Here is a 23496-nt window from a genome sequence, read left to right as displayed (position 1 = left end):
AGAGAGCCATGGATGCCTGTATAGACGTATAAAATATCTTCTGAAGCCGCGCTGCGTATGGAACTGTGTTAAATACTTATTAATTTCGAGGTCAGTAATCTCTACATCAACAGTATCTGCAGCATGGATATAATGTTATCTCTTCATTCCAAAGGAAAGATTATTATTACAGGCTGTGCTGTATAAATCTTTAAGGAAGGAAAGAACTGAGATAAACTGTGACTCACCTGTAGTTGTATCCCGGATTGTTGAAAGGGGACTGTAACGTTGAGGACAGTGGCCACCGGGAGGGACTCTGTGTAAAACAAAAGCGCTTTTGAGTTGTTTAGGAAAGGTAACAAATTATTGCGCAATAATATAATAGTTATTATTTAAAGGAGCAATTATAAGCAAAGTGCAACTGTGTTAAAGTAGATTCAGGAATTCAGTTCTAGATAGCTAACGTGAATTATATGCATGTTCATACTTTTGTCTTTATTATGGTATGTATGGTAAGTTAATATATTGTTAATGTGCTAAGAGGACTGGAACCGGAGTGGAGCCCGGAGGAGTGAATTCATGTTCCAGTAAAAATAAATCGGTTGTGTTCTTGTGAAAGTGCTCATTTGTTTACTCTGTTACCTTATGAAACAGTACCCAATTGTAATTTGAGTGTTGTAATAAATACAGTTCAATTAATCGGTGTTGCTGTATTTCACCTGAGAAGAGAAGATCTCCGGAATCCATACTTACCTATCCTAGGAGAATTCTACACCTACCTAGAACACTCAATAAAATTGAAGATAATACTTACCAACCCGAGGGGTTTTTAAAAGTTCACATTCCATTTCACCATGAAAAGATGGCGATTGCTACACGGTGACACACGGCGAAAATCACTTAGAAAGCAATTTGCCATCTTCTCATTGAATACACTCACGGCGAATCACATTGAAAAACCCATTGAAAAACCACAGCGAGTTGCGGAGAGTATCAGACGGTGAATTGTCCCTCATTCACCGTTCACCGTCGGCGAAAAAGTGCACGTTGAATAGGGTGTGTCACGCTTCCCCGGACCGCGGGGGTCTCTTACCGGGTCCGGGGTCCAGCGTGGTGCGGCAGGCAGATTAGGGGTCCCGGGCGGCAGCGTCTGAGCGGTGCTCAGGAGCCTGGGAGACAGCCGTCCGGGCAGCGCGTCTCCGTTAGCTGCAGGGCTCTCCCTGCGGCATCCTCCTCTGTGTGTAGTTCCGGCTTGGCGTGCACGCGTCCACTAGGGGCGCGCGCGTGCTGAGCGTCTCTTAAAGGGACAGGCAGGAAATAGGTAGCAGCGCTGCAAGCATAAAAGGAAATCTCTGGCAGGGGAACTCTGCCAGAGTATAGGCTCACAACTACTCCAGCGTTCCAGTGCCTTGTAACTTATCACACTTGCTATTGTTTTGACCCGGCTAATTTCTGACGACTCTCCCGCTTGACCCCTGGTACTCCATTTGACCTCTCCATGTATGACCTCAGCTTGCTCCCGACCATCCCTCCGTCTCATCCCAGTGTACCGCAACTGTGCCTCCCGTGTATGACCCGGCTTGATTTGGACCCTCTTTGCCTCTCCCCTGGGCACCTAACTGACCGTACTGTTACCGACTCGGCTAGACGACCGCCTCTCCATATCTCCTACTCCCGGCCTCCAGCTCATAAAGGGAAACCTAACCAGAGGACCGGGATCGACGTGTCGAGTGCCGCAGAAGCCCAAATCCCAATTGGAGGGGTCACTGGCAGAAAACCCTTGGCACGGTTAGACTCCGCACCTCTGCGTTAGGTCTAGCCAATTCCCGAGCTGATAGGCAGGTAGTCCAAGTATATTTGTGACAGGGTGATTCACTTTCTGACACAAATATCACCTTCCAAAGTGAAAATAGCACAAATTCGCCATGAAACATGGCGAATTGGCCTCATTGAATACTGCCCTTAAAGTAATACACAACCCCTTTAGTGAGTGCAAAATTGGTTACGTCTCACATCACAGGTGTTGGAACAGGGGGAGCAAGGCTTACCCCCCAACAGGGTCGGATTAAGGTCTGTGGGGGCCCTGGACATCAAAAGGTCTGTGGAGGTCCCCTTAATCCCTGACGGAGGCATGTTAACCCAATGTTGACTTTTTCCCATGTCCATCCATTTGCATGTATCAATCTTTTAAATCATGTTGAAGGAATGCATGTGTCAACCCCTCTGTAGTGCACCTCTACTAGATAGATTATCTCTGTAAGTAGATGGTGTGCCCCTGAAGGGGTGACATTCAAGGAGCCTTCCGGACCCCCCCTCCCCCCAAAAAAATAATAATAATAATTGTGGGCATCCCTCTCATTGTTAAATGAGGCCCTATAGTCATTGTCCTACTTTTTGTACTAAATCGCATCTAGTACAAAACAAAACGCATGCTGTTGTAGCACATGAAGTAGCTGCGATGTGATCTAGATCTAGACTCTTTCAGACTTTTTATTATTTCCTGACGCACCAGTGACTGTTGCAGACAATTCTATCATGTACGAGTATTACAGTAAACTCTGGGGAACCGCTGCAGCTGCCCAGTCACCTGGGGACCGCTGGAAGTAACGACACCTGCAGCCCCCGCACTGCACTGGCAGCAGCAGCACTTTGGAAAGTGACGGAGCGCGGTTATGCATGCAGCAGCGACCGCAAACCCCCCCCCCCCCCACGTGTGACGTCATGCATCTCCCCGGAAAGGGCTTCTCTCTTCTGTCTCTCTCGCTGTCTGCAGCTGTAGCCTCCCGCCTGGCCGGTACTCGGAGGCTGCGCTGCGGGAGGGAGAAGCACGTGGAGCGCGGGAGGGAGGGCGGAGAAGGGAGCAGGATGACAGGTGAGGATGCGGGGCCGGTGCTGGGGCTGCCCCACCCGCACACAATACCGCTGGCACCTAGCACTGGGGGGACATGCGCTGCTCCTCTGACAGGTTTATCTCTTACCTCTGTGTTGGCAGCTGCTGGACGAGTGTATGCTCGCAGCTGCTTCTGCACTGTAAGAAAAGTGTTACTAATTGTATTCAGTGCAAGTGACCTTACTACAGATGTTGTCAGTGTGGCAGCTTCACCCGTCTCTGCTGGGTGGCAGCGCTGTATTGTCACTCATCAGTAGTTTGAAATAGCTTTGTAGTTCTGCAGAAGTGTCACCTAATACTGTATGTTTGTCCAGTGCTTTTGCGAGATAAGGATTTCACTGGAATGCAGTTTAATTGCGTTGTTTCAATATTACAAACTCACCGTTTTAGTAAATTATTATGTTATAAATTACAGGGTTCTTAGAGATATGTGTATTCTATTCTTTGTACTCACAAATTGTCTAGTTTAGCATATTGATATAATCTAAGAAGTACTGCACACACTTTTGCAATCATGAACACCAATATTGGCGGATATCAGCATTTTAATGCCCAGACACCTTAGGAGATGGGAGCTGCTGGGTACATACGTTCTCCATGCTCAGATTCAAATACAGGTTGAGTATCCCTTATCCAAAATACGGGTGCCGAACGGGTTCCCGACAGTCGGGATCCCGACAGTCATTTACCCGACGTCGGGATCCCAACTGTCAAAATGCCGACAGCCGGGTGCCCGACGGACACCCGCTATTTTCCCTTGTGGGGGTCCACGACCCCCATAGAGGGAGAATAGAATAGGTGGCTCGCGTAGCGAGCCACCGTGCCCGCAGCGTGGCGAGCGCAGCGATCCCGCAAGGGGCTTCTTTGCACTTGCCATGCTGTCTGACTCCGGGCAGTCGGGATCCCGACGTCGGGATAATGACTGTCGGGATCCCAACTGTCGGAGTCCCATACCACACCCCAAAATACTCGGAACCAGAAGAATTTTGGATAACGGATTATTCTGTATTTTAGAATATTTTTATTTCAATTAGGTATTTTGAGGTATATTGCTTCTATGTTGTATATACATATCAAACACATGAAATACGCACAAATATATTTTATTTGTGTATGAAACAAGGTTTCAAAACATGAAACAAAGTTTGTGTCCTATCTCAGGTACTAAATTTGAATGCCAAGCAATCGTTTTCTAGTACATATTTAGTGCCAGTTACATATCCCCCAGTAGTGGCTGTTACCAAAAATAAAAATAAAATAGCATTCTGGAAACTATGGATAAGGGATATTTGGATAAGGGATACTCAACCTGTAGTACACAGTAGGGTATGTACCCTGCATTCACCTTCTATAATTGTATGCTGTTACAGTATGTACAAAATGTATGTTTATATTACTAAGGAAATGATGGAGATAGCTGATGTAAAGTCAGTGAAGGTACCAGTAGAAAGTAATGATGATGTAAATGAGTAAATGAGGATTCTACTTGAACTTTAGACTGTAAGGGCTGTTTCACACAGTACGGTTCCTGCCGCACGGTGAAATCCCGTACGGCCAGGGAGCCGTGCCGCACTCAGCAGTTGTGAATGGACACTATTGTGTCCATTCACACGGGACGGCCACGGCCCGGCCGCACGGCTGCAGCCGGATCCCCCCACTGGAAGGGACGGCTGCTGGGCTGTGGCCATCCCTGCCATTATAAAATTCTGAGTGCGGCGCGGCTCCCTGACCGTACGGGATTTCACCGTGCGGCAGGAACCGTACTGTGTGAAACAGCCCTAAAGGTCCATACACACTGGGTGACTATGCCCAGCGTGTATGGACAGCGATGATAGTGTTCATCGCTGCGGGGAAAGCCGCTCAGTGCATACACACTGAGCAGCATTCCCCCGCCCGGCGCCGATCGGGGAGGGACGGTGTTGCATAACGGAGCGCAATGCAAAGCCGTCCTGAAAGCCGCTCATCTGCTGGTATAACCAGCAGATGAATGGCTTTCCCGGCGATGAGCACTGCTGCGCACTCCTGCATCATCGCCGGGAAAGCCGTTCATCTGCTGGTTATACACACTGGGCGGCTTTGAGGTGAAAGCCGCTCAAACCTACTATACTACTTTCACAATTATCTATGATTATTCTAACAATTTGTAGATTGAAAGTCCTCATGAACATGCAGATACACGAATACACACTATTTCATTTTACCTAACAATTCACTATCCTCATTTCTGAAAACCAGCCACCTAAAAAGTTGTGACTCCATACATGCTATAGCTATCTGGCTATGTGTTTGGAAGATCATAGGTAGAAGTATTGGACAGAATGGTTAATAGCACGTACACAGGGCTTTGATATCTCTGTTCTACTTCTCATTGGCAGGGTAGTGGTCTGGCATGGTCTCTGCTCATACATTACAAAATACACACAAAGTAATGAAGTATGTTGGAACGGTTTAATGTGCTTTTGTAAAACTTTATGTGCATATTTTTTAATCCTAAAGGTTTTTTCCCCCATCAAAGCTTGGAGAAGAGATACAATTGCGAGAGATAAACTGCCAACCAATCAGCTTCTTTAATTTTTCAAACAGTTTGTTAATACTTTATCTCTCAAGGGGGTTTATTCTAGTTCATTCTTTCTGACAAAATCCTTCTTAGATGGACAAAACCATGTGCACTTCAGGGGGGCAGATGTAACATGTGCAGAGAGAATTAGATTTGGGTGAGTTTTTTTTGTTTCTGTGCAGGGAAAATACTGACTGCATGATTTTACACTGCAATATAGATATCACTTTGAAGAAAAACCCCACCCAAATCTAATTCTCTCTGCACAAGTTACATCTGCCCCACCCGCAGTGCACATGGTTTTGTCCATCTAAGAAGGATTTTGTCAGAAAGAATGAACTAGAATAACCCCCAAGGTGCCCATACATGTTGCGATAAGCAACGTGCAGTGCGACGCAATGTGATGCGTGCTCCAGCGGGCATCGCATCCCACAGTAAAAAAAGTATATGCTGCATATACTTTTTGTACTGCCCGCAGATCGCATTCCATTCAAAAACACTTGCAATGCGATCTGCCATTTACACTGGCAGATACACATACAAACTACACCTACACCTACACCTACATATGCTTTATAAAATTCAAAGGGTCAAATAGTGTACTTTCCCTATAAATATTAAGTGTCATGTCAAAATGGATGTGAGAAATTATTCTACTTAACCCACCCAATTTCCGATTACTGTAGCTAGGCATGTTCCCAGTGCTTGTGCTATTCAATTGATATAAAATTGTGTGCAATAATATTTTTCTGATTAAAATCTGTTGTAAAAGTAAAAATCATGGGTGAACAGACCACTTCCTGAAACAAAACACCCCAAAAACTTTTAAATAATATTAGATAACTGTATCCTTGTCTATTACTGTGTTAAAGAAAAATATTTTGTGCTTTGAAAATGTTTCAAATGGAAGATTTGTGCATTTCTTTATTAGTGGTTTCAAATGATAGAACGCATTTGTTAGTTAAAAAAAATAAAGAAATGCCTGTGTGTTGATTTCATTTGAAACCACTTGAAATAAAAAACACATGTAACCAGCAAATATATACCTGTCTCATCCACACAGCACCCCCATCATTTTTATTGCTTTTTATGGTCAGGTTTAGCTCCACATATTGGCTGAACACAACCAAAGGAGGAAACGTAAAAAGTTCAGTTATAGCACCCAAATGGGTGATTTTTTTATTTGTACATGTCATCTCACCACCCCTGGCTGTAGAGCTAAATGCACTCACCAGTAGAAACAAATACTGCCAGCAGGGATGGGTGGTAACAATTGAATACCCCCCTATATTTTTATATACATCCATTAAAAGTTATATTTTAATCATCTATAAGTCATAAGTGTTTCCCTACAAAGCGTTTCTAAATAAAGATAAGTAGTACTAGAGAAAATAAACAAATATAATGGATCATCTGCTAAAATCTTAAAAATATTTATTAAAGAAGAGGCTAATCATAAAAAAAATATTGTTTGGTAAAATATATTGAATTGTTACGCACAACAATACAGGACTTAAATATTAATCTTGCTTGTCACTATTATTATAACTGGATTGTCAGTTTAAGGACAAATGTTAATATCTGACTCTATATACAAGGGCATAGCCAGGAAATGTTTACCAAAATATTCACTGTCAGAGGAAGAATTTTGTTTTAATGTCCATATAGCTTGAAAGCAATGAATCCTCACCAGACATATGGGGCCAAATGTAATAGGGTGAGAGTTTCAGAAAGTGAGAGATTTTGGGAGAGTTTTCTAATTTTTTTAAAGCAGCAATCTATTATATGGCATAATCAACCTGGTTTTGCAGTGTAATTGATTGCTGCTTTAAAAAAAACATGGGGAAACTCTCCCAAAATCTCTCACTTTCTGAAACACTCACCCTATTACATTTTGGCCCCTGGTGTCCTGCAATATTGCACAATGGCCAAAGATGAGTCCCAATGAGGGTAATTTGTTATTGCTGTTTCCCTATAAAGAAGCTTGTTCTTGTTTTTTTCCTGCTCCTGGAAAGAAATACAAAAAAGGCCCCCTTTAGATTGTAAACTCTCACAAGCAGTCACTTCCCTCGTTGCTTTTTCATCCCTACTTATACTAATGGTATCAACCCTTTATGTTCTAAAGCTGATGCTATTTGTCTGGAATTGAATAGCTGAACTTGATCTGCTGTGTTTTCTACTGTATTGTATATGTGTTTAAATTTTTTGGTACTCTTTACCTAGAACGCTTCGAGTTGACGTTGATCGTGGGGTGGCGTTAACAATTGTGGGGGCCATTTCAGACTTCACGGTGACTATTTGGGCTCTGTGGCCCATTTAACATTGTTTCCTATGTAAAAATCGCGGGCATTGAGGCATTGAACACTAAAATCGCGTCCAATCTGATTTTTAACATTGGTCCCTATGGGAAATCGCGGCCATCGCGGCCATCGCGGCCATCGCATCGCACCCGATTTTTAGTGCATTCGATGGTCGCGATGGTCGCGATGGGCGCCGTTCTAGGTAAAGAGTACCCATTTTTTTTCTCCTGTTTGTTTGCAGTGTTTCTGCTTAGGTACTCTCTAAGGCAGGTGCTAAACTGTCTTGGCGCTCCATCAATGATGAGAATAATAACAAAACAAAAAAATTTTTAGTAGAAATTCCGGAGACTTTTCAGTAACATTTATGAATATTAGCATAACGGGAAAAATGCTGTTTTATTTCCCCTTGTGACATCACTGCTGCTCATGTGTGTTAATTCCAATTTACTGTAGAAATAATTAATGTATAAAGTTTTCTTATGGGTAAAGATTATGTTTCTTTTAATGATATTGACAGGTTGTCATTTACATGAATAGTTGGGGCTCGTTCATAGCTATCTGCTGCTGATGTGTTTTCTTTTGCTGATGCTGGAAAATTAAATCTAATATCATCTTCTCTCCACAATTACATTCTAAGTGGGGTCTTCAATTCAGCAAAATTGTGTCAGTTTTTACCGTTTTTTAAGCATTTTCCGCCAATGCTTTTTCTCAAAAAAATAAAAGGAACTTTAATTTAAAAAAAAATTATTATTTTTTTTTTGCAATTCAAACAGTCTGGTTTAAATGTTTAAATTAATTGTATTTTTTTTTTTATGATTATTTAAAAATGGTATAAATTGAATGTTGAACTTTGTAAAGGCCCATACACACTGGGCGACTTTGAGCTGAAAGTCGCTCAAAACAGCAGGTTTGAGCGGCTTTCAGCTCAAAGCCGTCCAGTGTGTATGGCCCGACGATGAGCGGTGAGCGCTGCTGCGCGCTACCGCAACATCGCCGGGAAAGCCGTTCATCTGCTGGTTATACCAGCAGATGAGCGGCTTTCAGGACGGCTTTGCTAAGTGCTCCGCTATACAAAGCTGTCCTCCCCCCTGCGCCGAGCAGGGGGAAAGCTGCTCAGTCTGCATGCACTGAGCGGCTTTCCCCACAGCGATGAACGCTATAATCTCTGTCCATACATGCTGGGCATAATCGCCCAGTGTTTATGGACCTTTAATGTTCTTATTTTAAAGTGGCTCATCACTGGATCTGCTACTAGCACTAGGGCTGTTGAGCCTGACTAGACATTGGACCTGAAAGGGTTAATAGTGTTGAATATGCTGCAATTCAATAGTTGGGGTCAGATTAGCATAGGTGGGAAAAAAACAGAAGTAATTGAATACCCCCCATAATGTTAGAAATACAGAAGTAAAACTCCAGAACTATGGGGGTTATTTTGGTTCACTCTTTCTGACAAATTCCTTCTTAGATGGACAAAACCATTTGCACTGCAGGGGGGGGGGGGGGGGGGGGGGGCACATGTAAAATGTGCAGAGAGAATTAGATTTGGGTGAGTTATTTTGTTTCTGTGCAGGGAAAATACTGACTGCTTTATTTTTACACTGCAATATACAGTAGATCTCACTTTGAGGTAAAACCCCACCCAAATCTAATTCTGTGTGCATAAGTTACATCTGCCCCACCTGCAGTGCACATGATTTTGTCCATCTAATGCTGTGTACACACGGGGGCGATAGGGGCTGAAATCGCTTGGAATATGGTCGCAGGCGACCATATTGCCAGTGATGGGAGTATGCCCCGGCGATAAATCGCCGGGTGCGCGCTCCCGTTTTCAGCCCCATTATAATCGCAAGCTCCTGCGACCAGCTGATTACCTCTACGGCTCCCCCAGCAGAGGTTCGTTTTCATCAGCGACCATCTCTGGTCGCTGATGAAAAGGAGACACTGGGCAATATATTGCTCAGCAATGTATTGCTAGCAAAATATAGCTTAGCAATATATCTCCCCCGTGTGTACGGGGCTTAAGAAGGAACTTGTCAGAAAGAGTGAACCAAAATAATCCCCATGTCACTTATATTACTCATATGCAAAAAGTATAACAAGAAGAGTCAATGGAGAAAAAAATGCTCAAAATGCATTAAACCGTGTCTAGAGCAGCGGTCGCCAACCCGTCGTTTGTGAGCTACTGGTAGCGATCCGGGTGGCTCGACCACTGCAGCCTAATTTCGGGCGCGTGCCTTCACGCAGATGTCCGTTCTCCTCTGCCTCCAGTGTTGGGAGGTATGTATGTGCCATATTGGACATTGCACTGTGTGGCATATTGTGTCTGGGGCATTGCGGTATGTGGCATAACGTGTCAGGGGCATTACAGTGTGTGGCATAATGTGTAAAGGGCATTTTTTGATTATTATGTAGATTTATTTTTTATTTTTTTATTTTAGTAGCTCTTCAAGCAGTTTATTTTGTCTTGAGTAGCTCACACCCCAACATCGGTTATTTAAAATATATATTTTTAATTATTATTATTAGGTATGTTTGTGGAACACTTGCTCTTGTAGTACAAACAGACCTCAAACAGTTCATTTTTTCTAGGTCTCCTCACAGATTTAAAAGAGAACTGTTTGAGAACCACTGTGTTAAACTGATGATATTATTATTATTATTATTATTATCAATAATAATAATAATAATAATTATAATTATAAAAAAATCTAGCTATGTAATAGGTTTGAAGAGGAAGAGGTATTTCAGAAATATTTTGTTTGCGGTATCTGTGACTGTGCTGATGGCTTGGATGCATTATAGCAATTATGGAACCTGTCACTGGTTTTATAATAATAGAGCATTAATGTATGATTGGTATTGTCTTCTAGTTTCTCTGCACTGTTTTATAATTAGATAGCTCCTATCAGTGGATAGTTCTTGCAGTGCTCAGAACAGAATAGGATAATTAATATGCATACAGCCTGCCTTTGTATAATCTGTACTGCAAAATGATGGAAGTTGTTAAGAAGGTAAGTTGGGGTAACCTGTATTAACAGTTACATTTATGTATTTGCAGACAATACGTTAATACCGCTTTCACATTGCAAAATGCAGGGTCGCACCGGGACTTTGAAACAGTTCAGTCCAGGTGCGACCCTGCATTTTGTGCTGTTCAGATCACTTCAGTGAACTGGCAATATTGCTGGTTTGCTGATGTCATGTGGGAGCGGGGCAGAGCGGCATAGTTATCGGGGTGGGAAAGGGAGCTGGCGCTGCTCCAAGCACTGCCTCCTCCATTAGTGTGAAGGGGAAACGGGTCGCTGGACCTGATTAACCTGTTCACACCGCAATGCAATACAGCAACGAACCGATAAGAACCCTTCTTTTTTACCGGGTCGTATTGCCGTGTTGCTGGACCCGGTAACCGCTTCACATTGCACCAATTACCGGGTCATGAACATGATAATTAGGTGCGACGTGAAAGGGGTATAAGTCATTGGAACTGACAGGTCCATTTTTTACATGCAAGGGCCACTATACATTTCAGGTATCTAAATACCTTCTTTGTCATGCACTGCTTGAACCTCAGTAGCAAAGCATTGTTCACATATTTAATCTATGCCAAGTACATTTTATATTTTTCCCATCCATATTAGTTATAGCTAACCAAAGCATTTTAGTCAAAGGACTTTTACCTTTTTTGGGGAGAATTTGCACCCACCTTATTCAAATAAATGTGAGCACACAATCATAAAGACATCAAGGGCCGTATTCAAGTGTCATATCGCACCTGGCCTAAAGCGTCGGGAATTGATTATTTTTCACACTGATTGCACAGTACACTGCACTGTACATAGTGGCTATACCCGACCAGACTATGGCCAAACCGCAAAACTCCAGTTTAAGCACTGACACCAGTCACTTTACGCAGACTTCAGCTATCCACCCCCGGGCATACTGTATTGTCTCCATTCGGAGCCCTCTAGTGGCTGCCAGCGGGGTAAACATTTGAATATAGCCCCAAGAAGGCTGATTAAATTCCTTTCTGCTCAACAATATGAACTGCAGATTAAACAGGAACTCTGGCTATTTACACTATAAGGACTGCAATCGTTGCGCCTGCAGTTTTCATGGCAGATTAGTCCTGTCACTTTTTGTATGGAGTGTTATGTGAGCAAATTCTAAACTTGTCTAAAATGTTTAAAAAACAAAACCCTATCTCTTTGTACTGTCAGAAGAATAGCAATGTAATGATTCATATGGGCATATGTATTAAAAATCCGTTTATTAGCACTCTGTATGGCGGAGGATATTAATTTTTTTGTGAAATGGTATTTTAGGGACATGAGAAAACACCACCTACTGTATGTATGTTGTGCAACCTACAGTGCCAATGGTAGATATAACTGCTGTCCCTGCAACTTACTTTCCCGCCATTTTTCAGGAGTTTTTCACACTTGTGGGAATCTGACTCCTGTGCATGTGCAAAATGTCAGTTTCTGTGATTAAGGTTGGCATGGTACGAAGGCTGCAGGATGGGGATTTAAAGATCTCTCTCCATGCTACTATGCCTTCAGAGGATAACATGAGTTTACATCATCTGAAGATGGTGCACACTTACTGTATGTGGCCAAACTCTGAAAAACTTCACTTTTCATGGTTTAGTATAGTACATAAGGGTCAGATTGTGGTCTCTATTGATACTATTGGGGACTACGATCTGTAGTAATAATTAGCATTCTGCAAAAGATTTCTGTGAAATATGTACTTATAGTACATGCTATCATCCAATAGGAGACACTGGAGGGAGATTACACTGGGGTATAGGGGGTTATTCTGAATCACTCCTTCTGGCAATTTCCTTCTTAGATGGACAACACCATGTGCACTGCAGGTTGGCAGATGTAAAATGTGCAGTGCACATGGTTTTGTCCATCTAAGAAGGAATTTGCCAGAAGGAGTGAATTAGAATAACCCCCATAGACAGGTGATCAGTGGGAGATGGCATTTAATTTTTTTTAGAAGTGTAGAGCTTCTACGCTCTCTGCTCCATCAGCCCGAGTCTTAGAAATGTTCCTTGGGAGCCGGTCATTGCTGGGCAGGGGATGCGGCCATTTGGTCTACAGCATGATGGTCGATGGTCGACATGGGAAAATGTCGACATGGGAAAAGATCAACATGGTTCTAGGTCGAAAGGTCATTAGTTTGACAGTGTCTAGGTCGACAATTAAAAGGTCGACATGGGGTTTTTCACAGTTTTTTGAGCTGACATGTGCCGAAAGGCAGTATTTCATGCCCTACCATCCACTAGGGCATGGTGGGAGAATAAAATAGTGTGCCGAGCGTAGCGAGGCACCGTTCCCGCCGCACAGCGAGCAATGCAGTGAACTTTAAACTGTGTCCATGTCGACTGTGTTGACATTCAGATAAAACAACAGTGAAAAACCCCATGTCGACCTAGACATTGTCAAACTAATGACCTGTCAAACTAATGACCTTTTGACCTTTTCCCATGTCGACCTAGTAGTAGTAGTAGTACGTTTATTTATAGGGCGCCGCAAAGTGTCCGCAGCGCCGTACATAGCAAACAAAAAAAAAAAAATGACGAGGTAACGTACAGGGTGTGTTGAAAAATACAGTATAAATGGGGGTATAGCTGGTAGAACTAAAGTCAGCATCAGTTCAGAAGTAGGTGTCAAAATTGTCAAGGAGACTAAAGATGAAGTAGAGGAAGGGAAGAACAGGACAGGAGCACAGGTGAGGTAAAGAGGTAGGGTGAGTACGTGAGGAAGGAGGGCCCTACTCATAAGAGTTAACATACTAAAAATAGGTGGGTGGACGAACGAAAAACAATAGGATAAGTAGGAACGGAGGGGAACGGAGGCAGGATAAGAGGATCAAAAGAGGTTAGGAGGAGGGATAGGCTAGTCGAAAAAAGTGGGTTTTGAGGGAGCGCTTGAAGGACCTTTTCCCATGTCAACCTAGACCCATGTTGACCTTTTCCCATGTCGACCTAATGGTGTTGACCTAATGACTGTCGACCATCACGCTGTAGACCAAATTATCCCAACCTCGGGGCGGGATACGGTCACTAGGTAGACAAGCATTAGATCTACACCACTAGTTCGAGATGACTGTAGGTCAACATGTGGTGAAGGCCAAAACAAGCATTATGTCGACATGGGGAAGGTCGACAGTCAAAAGGTTGACATGGGTTTTTTACTTTTTCGACTTAGCCCCATGTCGACCTTCATGCATCATGCAACCTAGTTGCTGTCTATCCAATGATCCATACCCTGCTGGGCTGAGCTCCAGTCTACAATAAAAATAGATACATTTTTTCTCTCACTTTTGCACTTTGCCTCCATGTCAGGTAGAGTCCCTTCCCCCAATTAACCCTTTGAGTGACATCTCTGAGAGATGTGCAAAAAATCCACAAAAAAAGCCAGCTTCGCTAACATTTTTTATGTAAATTTAATCTCAAAATGTTGTTAAAAAAAAAGATTACCGGCGAGATTTAGTGTAACAGGATGCGATTTTTTTATAGACAAAGTTGGAATTTGCATGCGATTTAGAGCGAATATTAGTAAGGAAAAAGCCACCACTGAATGTTTTAATTATGTTTAGTCTAAAATTGGTTTTATCTAAAGATTTCAAATAAATCCTAGCAAAGGCTAATCACTTTACATTGTTAATGTTAGAGATTATTTGAACATGGTTGATCAAGGTTTGTAGTACATACTGTAGCAATGTTTCACAGTATTATTCTATCAAACAGGATTACGTTTTTTAATTAAAACGTTAATGTAAAAAAATTGGTTTAAACCAAAATAAGTGTTTTTTTTCCCCAACCCTGGTTCAGAGGATGCCTTTAGTCTCGGGTCTAGCTAAAGCTGGTTATACAACTAAAGATTTATTGTCCAATATGGCTGGTTGGAACAAAAATCTGGTAATTTCTGAATGACCGTTTTTGTCAGTTTTCCAGCATTTCGAAGCAAATGGTCAACTGACATTTGCTCCCAGAAGTTACAAGATTCTGATTGGACAATAAATCTTTTGGTGTATGGCAAGCTTTAGTCGGAAGATGGCCTCCTGGCAAAGACAATGGGATCCGCAGCTGCAACAGCAGTGATTTCATCCCTCTGCCCATCCCTCTTTACGGACTCTTCTCCAGTCAGAATACTCGAATACTGACATTCTGTATTGGGAAGATGATGAGGAGGACAATGATTTAAGAGAGATATCTGAGTCTGACAATCTGTTCCCACAGGTTGCATGCATGGAATCTCTCATACCCACCATCCGTTGAGTTTTAAAGAATCAGGATACAGCTGTACCAGAGTCCCTAGACACGTCATTGTTTAGTAAGAAACAATGGGTTTCCCTGGATTTTTGTTTCTCACAACAATTGGGGAACCAATTGCTCGTAGCATGGAAATAACCAGACATATGTTTCCAGGTATCAAGACTTTTTTTTGTCCAATTACCCTTTCCTGGTGTCTTTAATAGGGAAATGGGAGACCTCTCGTCCGGTAGACTCTTTTGTCTGTAGGTTGTCTAAGAAGACTACGCAACCATTCTGGGAGCTATGTCTCTGAAGGACCCCTCAGAACCTAAACTGGAGACAACTCTCAAGTCATTTATACTGCGGCAAGTGTGTTGCTCAGACCGGGTAAAAAAAGTGGTATAAAATGGGGCAGCAGAGTTAGTTAACACTTTGAGTGCCAAGGGAATTAGTCAAAATAGGTATGAAAATTGCCAAGCAAACCTTTTATTAGCCTTTTTATTTGAGTGCCAACATTGCTGTTATCCTCCAAATATCCGTTAAAATTCCCAGCACCGCTCTGTCACAGGTGGTGGATTAGATGGTATCGTGTGGTGCACAGGAATGGATGATTGACCAGAAGATGTAAGTTTAAAACAAGCAGGTTTAATGAAAGAACTCATATATAAATGACATGAACTTGAACTAAATACTTCTTTGATAAGCAGTCACAAATCATAAATAATAAGTCTTTGCAATAACCTTGGAAAGAACTGAGAAACAAGTCTTTGCATAAACATGGGATATGGTGTTTGAAGATAGATTGGACGATTGAATGATTGTATGATTGAAGATTAGCCGATTGGACGATTGGATGATTGAAGATTGGAGATGGAATCTGGATAAGGAGGTAGAGCCAGAGGGTACCATGATGGTCCAGTGGCTCCCTGGGAATGGAGGTGAATCAATGGACCGGATACCAGGAAGAGGCTGAGAAGAGGTCAGAGGCCAGCAGGGACTACTGACTGGCAGGACACAGTGAGCAGAGGCACTAACAGGAGTCAGGATCTTCCCAGAGCTGTGTATTGCCCAAGAGACTTTGCACTGACTCAGGATAGCCTAAGCAGATCACCTTCATGGCAAGGGGGTTTCTGCCATTGGCCACCTGGACAGAGGAGGAGGGAAAGACCCAGACCTGGCCAATCACTGTTTTTCCCTTTTCCAAGATGGTGGCGCCGGCCTCCCAGCATCTACCAACACACAGTCAGACTGCCATGCCTCCAACAAGCCTTTCAGAGCCAGCATCCTGAGCCGCCATGACCTGCTGTCGCCAGCCCGACGAGGGCTCCATCGAACACATGCCAGGCGGCGGACACAGACACGCTCAGAGCGACTGTTCGTTTTTTAACTATTTATATTTGGGGCCGTACGGACGGTATAATGGTTAGCATTACTGCCTCACAATGCTGAGGTCATGGGTTTGGTTCCCACCATGGCCCTAACTGCAGAGTTTTCTCTGGATACTCTGATTTCCTCCAACAATCCAAAAATATACTGGCAGGGTAATTTGCTTCCAACAAAATTAACCCTAGAATGTCTGTGCGTGCGTGTACCAACATGTGCTAGGGAATATAGTCTCCATAGTCTGAGAGTTACATTTGTCTAGTTCTGGACCAAATAGAATATCGCCTGAAAAAGGCAAGGTTTCCACAGCATGTTTGGACTTAACTACAGGGTTCCAAGAATGCAACCTAAGTGCTCTGTGAGCTGCAATAGCCGATGCTGAGATTCTAGAACTAACCTGTCCAATATCCGGGGAAGCATCCCATAAGTAAGCAGCCAACTCCTGAATATGCTCTGCCAGTACTCTGAGGTCCGCCTTAGGAACCCCGGAGTCCAGGCCTTTAACCCTTTTCGTGCCAACATTACTTGGAGTGATCCTCAAAATATCTGTTAAAATTTAAACATGCTTAGGATAGGCACATATTGATTTCCTTACAAAGAAATAAGGGTCAAATATGATTTGAGGTAACAGGTCTATGCAGGGCCGGTGCAAGCCACCCGCCCGCCCCAGGCAAAACCCCCCGTGCCGCCCGGCCGGGGGGATGGTGCGGACGATACTGCGGCACAGGGGGGGGGGGGTTCGGCGGGTGCGATATGGCACGGGGGGTGTGCGGGCGATACTACCGCGCTGAAATCCCCCCAGCGGGGAGCAGGAAGCGGGTGGCGCTGGGGGGGGGTAGCGTTAATTAACGGGTGGGATGGGGGTCGGGGAGGGGAGAGGGAGGAGGATTACATACTCACCTGCTCCCCGCTCCCTGCTTTCTGGTACCTCTCTATGGTACCTCGGCGGTTCAATACCGCCATCCAGTGGCCGGCGCCCTAGGCAAATGCCTAGTCCTGCCTAGTGGTGGCACCGGCCCTGGGTCTATGGCCCTTCTTGTATTGTCAGATGCCTGATGTCCTAATATTAACCCAGCCTGAACTGGGAAACCATTTTAATGGTTACTGACAAATGCTTTGCAAGTTATCAAAACATGCCTCTAGAAATGGATAGCAAACAGGTTCAAGATTGCCTTTTTGCATTTCCACTTGTTTGGTGATTGGAAATTGTTCAGATCTGCACATATGTGTTTATGCAATAAGTCTGGCACTAAATGGATGAGGCCTTCTACAAATTAGCTTTTTTTATCTTCAGTATTTGTAAGACATTAGAATGTGTAGTAAATGTTGGTGCTTAGTTTGGCCTGTGGTTCTACCTGGAGTAGGATCACCATCTTTCTGCTAATGTGTTTGTGGTGTTTCACACACACTCTGACCGGATGGAAGCATCTGAATTGTATGTGACAAATTTGTAGTATCTAAGAATACATCTGTATTTTTTTAGGGTGGGCTACAGCAGTGGTTAACCTACAAAAAAGATTCCTATAATGATCACGTTGTATCACAAGACCATGAGAGGAAGCTGCATACAAAAGGAAAAAAGTAAAGCAGTGGTGTTTTAGTACATTTGGTACAATTGGAAAAAAGTCTCATATAACGGAGTGCAAGTAAAAACTTACTTTTTGTTTTCTTTTTCTCATTGATTTCCCCCAAAGTGTTGATTTTTAGTTGTGTGTGAAATTATCCCTTCGAAAGTGAATGAGGTAATGGAGTTGAACCCATTTTATGTTAAAGCTATTTTATGATTTCACATTACTCTTTTTGCAAGACACATTCCCACAATTATTTTTATCAATGTAGAGTAAGTAATGTACCTGCAATGTGGGCTCTTTTCCTGTGATTCCAATCAATCAATCACAGGAAAAGAGCCTAAATTGCATATTGCATCGCACCAGACCCTCCAAGTCGCCCCTGCTGCGGAATCGCCTTGATTGCTTCTGAACCGGGCATACTCGACTGGGATTGAAGGTCCTGGGCGGCTCAAGGAGCATTGCGTGTGACTTCTCTGCGGGGATAATTTGCCACAATGTATGGGGGCCTTTATAGAGATGTCTGCAAAGTTGCATCCACTAACATTGTCTGTTTTCCATCACACCCCATAGAGCAGGGGTTCCCAAACTTTTTTAAATCACGGCGCCCTAGAGCATCAAATTATTTTCAAGGCACCCCTAGGCCAAATGCTTCTTATCGAGAAAAAATATTAAATTAAGTGCATTGTTTTTATATGTCACAGTTATGGGGTGAGGGACAGGATTTGCTTCTGTTTGTCCACATATATTATGATTGGCAGCAACAAGCACTGGTTTTGCCTGGTACATTGACCATAAATAATATGAATTGATCCCAGTCCACCAACCCAAGGCACCCCTGCAAGTTTCCTGTTTGGGAACCACTGCCATAGAGGGTATAGGGATACATTAATTCTCTGGCATGTGCACATAGCTAAGGATGGAAATTCCCTTTATAGATAATATTTCAGTTTGAAAATTATTTTGCCAAATTCATTGCTTATTGCCACACTGCTGTCTGTTCTTTATTTCTTTATTTTCTTTTTACAATTCTTCATAGTGGTGTCATTCTGCATACTTTCATAGGAACCAAGAGGAAGCTCAGGCTAGGGCATCTGATTTGCATATCTAAACATTAGATCTGCTAGGAAAGTTAATAGTTTCACAATAGTCTTTCCTGTAACTGTTCTCAGTATTTTCTTAATTGTAGCTCTATAGCTTACTTGCCTACACTCCCAGAACAGCCAAGAGGATTCAGAAAAAGTGGTCAAATCTCCTTCAAACCCTCGGCCACCTACTTGTGCTCTGCTGAGGGGTACTTGATTGCGTTTTATGTACTGAATCGCATCATAAAGGCCCACCGTGCTTGACAGTGCCTGTTTTCTCACCACTGTAAAAGCAATTGCAGGGCCAAGATAATGCGCTCATACCACCTACCCCCTGAACTGCCCATCTACCTGCTGGTTATGCCCCATTTACCAACAAGGCTGCCCCTTCCGGATGATGATATCAGTGGTAGAACCAGTTGTCTAGTGCACGGGTCCTCAAACTATTTTGCTCTTGGACCCCATCAGACAATAAAAATAATTACAGGACCCCAGCAAGTTACTGCAGAAGGTCATCACATCACATGTATAGTCAGCAGACAGCACATACATGGCAGCATTGTGGAGGCACAAAATGATCAGAGTCCTTGAATCACTGACTGAGATTATAAAAGTCATCAGCCTGATGGTCAGTAACATGGAGTCGCGACCCCATGCTAAGAAGGTCGGGACCCACTTTTGGGTCAGGACCCACAGTTTGAGAACCGCTGGTCTAGTGTGTATGGGGCTTAAGACTGCTTTACAACAAAAAGAAGCAAAGCAACCCATATCTCCTTTTCCCCCTACCTCCACTCCACCCTTCCCAGTACCTAGCCCCAACTTTAGTACTGACCTCTGAGATCTGTTGGGATTTTACCCTTTGGGATCTTCTGTTGGTTTGTCACTGCTAGGATCCCGACTGCTTGTATTTTGACTGCATCCTCCAGATACTCTTGTAGTTTAGCTAGTTTTATAACTTGTATTCTACAGATGTTAAAATGATGACATTTATTTAAATTGATTATGTGGTTTTATACACTCTTGATATTGTGAATCTATAACACTTTATAATTAAAGGTCCTCTCGGTCTTGTCCTTATGAAAGAAAAGTTCATGGATTTTAAACAGTTTTATGTATTGTTTAATATTTGATAGGTAGTTCTCTGTCAGAATGTTAGGATGTGCAATCCATCATTGTATCCATTCTATTGTTTTACCTGTATTATTTCACATTTTGGTAGTGATGTGTATTTTATTGTCTGATAAGTTGTAATTTAATTATTAGCCACTTTTTGGTGCCCCTTTTATGTAAATCCACACTCATTTTTAAATATATCTTGCAACAGTAGCTTGATAAAGAATGACAACTAATATGAAATGCTGCCTTTGCACAATATATTCCCTTCTACCATGACAGTAAAGCCACCTGCCTAATAGTGTGCAGGTCCCTTCATACTGGCAAAACAGCTCTGACCCACCAAAACATGGACTCAAAGCAAAACGTCTGAAGGTGTACTGTGTGTAACTGACACCAAGACAAAAGCGGGTGCCGGATGACTGAACAGCAGTCGGGATTCCGACAGTCATTACAGAATCCCGACTGCAAAAAGCCTGACAGACAGGCTATGGGGTCCACGACCCCCCATAGAGGGTGAATAAAATAGGTGGCGAGCGTAGCGAGCCACTGTGCCCTCAACGTGGCGAGCACAGCGTGGCGAGCACAGCGAGCCCACAAAGGGCTGCCTTGCGCTCCCCCCGCTGTCTGAGTCCGGCAAGTCGGGATTCTGACGTCAAGCTAATGACTGCCGGAATCCCGAATATCGGTGTCTTATACCACACCTGACAAAAGCTTTAGCTTCTTTACGTACGTTTTGAGGGGGGACCTCCATGTCTCATGTTTGTTTTCCCAGCACATCCCACAGATGCTGGAATGGATTGAGAGATGGAGAATTTGAAGGCAAAGTCAACGCCTTAATTGTTTGAGTGCCAACATCTCTGTGAGAGATGCACCAAAATATCCACTAGAAATGCCAGTGTCACTCACATTTCTTATATAAATTCAAATAAAAATGTTGCGTGAAAAACTATTATAGTTCCTATATATAAGGTAAACATTACAGTTCATTATGATGAGTAAAAATGTTTGCTTGCCAATTTTCACACCAATTTTGACAGATTCACTCGGCACTCAAAGGGTTAAACTCTTTGTCATCTTCCTCAAACCATTCCTGAACAAGTTTTGCACTGTGGCAGGGCAGGGTATTCTTTTGAAAGAGGATACTGACAATCAGGGAATACTGTTGCCATGAAGATGTGTACTTGATCCGCAACATTGTTTACGAAGGTACAGAATGAGTATCCCTTATCCAAACCACAAGCATTTTGGATAAGGAATTTTAAGGATTTTGGAATATATATATTTTTTCAAAATACCCTGGTCCCCTGACGGTGCCCTGATGGTTCCGCAACATCCGTGGTGTCCCCTGGCGTCCACAGCAGCTTTCAGCATCACCTTCAGCGGCATCTCCAGTTCCAGGGGTGCATTGCGTGGGCGTGACGGTGATGTCACAGGCACGTCTGCGCAATGCACCCCTGGGACCGGAGATGCCGCTGAAAAGGTTGCCGAATGCTGCCGTGGACACCGGGGGATGAGGTAAGTATGAAAAAAGAGGCTGTGGGGGTATAAAGAAAAAGACAAAATATTCTGAAAAACCATGGTTTTTCAGAAAATTTTGCTTTTTTGAATATATACGTATAAGGGAGAGTCGACCTGTAATAGGTATCAAAGTAACATCCACATGAATGCCAGGACTCTATCTCCACATAGTGCATCCTGGTGACATCTCTTACCAAGGTAAACAATGCACACACACCAGCCTGTCCACCTGTAGTAAAAATGACATTTATCCAACCAGGCCACCTTCTATTGCTTCATGGTCCAGTTCTGACACATACCCATTGAAGGCACTTTTTCTGGTAGACAAGAGTCAGCATGGGCACTCTGACCAGTCTGCAGCTGCATAGCTCCATACATACCAATCTGTAACGCAATGTATGTTCTGACACCTTTATATCATGGTTAGAATTAACGTATTCAGCAATTGTGCTAATTCTATGGGATAGTCCCAGATGGGCTAGCCTTTGCTCCCCATCTGCAGCAATGAGCCTTGGGCGCTCAGGGGTAGCTGTATGAAGAAGTGATAACCTGTAAACTAACAGTCAGGAGCGGATTGGCCAGTGATAAAGTACCAGGCACCAGATCCCCCCCCCCCCTTCCACCCCCCGTTCCTTAATCTTGACCATTTTTCCTGCTTTCAACTTACTAACTGTTCATTTTTCACCAACTTTATACCACTCCACCATTGTATAAATACAAATAAAACTAAATGTTATTCACTTATATATCACTGCCAGTGACACACAAACACCCACACACATATATAGTTTTAAATGGAAAGAACAATATTATATTTTGTACAAAGTAATAGTACCTACTGTCTTAAGGCCCCCATACACTTGTGCGATTTTGCCTTTTTTCATCTGATTCCAACAGATCGGCCGATAAATCGGATTAAATCGGTTTCCAGATTGCAGGTGTTTGTTTTCTAATCCATTACGAACCCATGCGCATCGCATCTGAGTCAGAGGTCGAACCTGCAGAACATAAGATGATTTGAAATTGGACCCGTCAGCGGTACATCGTTGGTGCTTTTTAGCACCCGCAATGTTTCGCATCCCATCAGGTCCATAGGTGTGTGCCAGTGGTACCACCAGCTGCTGTAGCGGCGGGTGGGCAGTTTCTAAATCAATGAGGTGGCTGCTGATTGGCTGAGATATAGTTATTTTAGCCACTCATTCATATGAACATTTATCGCATGTAAAAAATGGCACATCAAGTGCCAAATCATATGTGAGCCCTGCCAAGTTAAAGGTAAATGATGTCCGACTTGTCCTTATGGACAAGTAGACCTAGTTTATAGGGGCCTTTAGACTTAAATACAATTTTATATTCAAAGTGAAATACAAATGTATAGTAATAGAGCCCATAAATATAATTGCTGCCACATATTCTTTTGTTCCGATATTATTATGTATTGTGCCCAAAAGAAAAACTTGTGTGATTTTGAAAGCTTGCACTTAATTGTGACTCAAACCACCAGTAAACTGATTATTTGTACTCCTCTAATTCCTGTAATACTTTAGCATAAGACTTTCCCAGGCCGCCCTTGTTTTAGCCCCCTCATTATGTGCATTGGAATGAGGCATGATAGTATGGGCTCAGTAAACATCTCCGACACATGCTGAATCCATTCCGCATATAAATAAATTTTCCAAACTTCATTCACAGGCTGTGATACATAATGGTGTTATTACTGTGGTTTACACTAATCAGAACAATAGAAAATGTTACCAGTTAAGATGAGTAAAAGTTGCCTATGAGTCATTTGTATGAAAGCACATTTTCAGCAGGTGCTCATAGACCACATCT

The 23496-nt window shown here is 43.0% G+C and overlaps 1 protein-coding gene across 2 annotated transcripts in view; it reads left to right on the top strand.

Moving 5' to 3' along the window:
• Nucleotides 1–2744: 2744 nt before the first annotated feature.
• IKZF3 (IKAROS family zinc finger 3) overlaps nucleotides 2745–23496 on the top strand; it is an 83608-nt gene continuing 62856 nt past the window's right edge. For both annotated transcript variants that reach the window (XM_083147220.1, XM_083147219.1), the window contains exon 1: nucleotides 2745–2851. In XM_083147220.1, the coding sequence (XP_083003346.1) occupies nucleotides 2845–2851 (7 nt within the window). In that variant the 5' untranslated portion in view covers nucleotides 2745–2844. The remainder of the gene's footprint in view (nucleotides 2852–23496) is intronic.

Source organism: Crinia signifera, chromosome 6, assembly GCF_055691185.1.
Source record: "Crinia signifera chromosome 6, ASM5569118v1, whole genome shotgun sequence".
In the NCBI taxonomy this organism is placed as follows: Eukaryota; Metazoa; Chordata; class Amphibia; order Anura; family Myobatrachidae; genus Crinia; species Crinia signifera.
The sequence above is the reverse complement of the archived record's forward strand: the minus strand, read 5'-3'. Positions and strand labels throughout refer to the sequence as shown.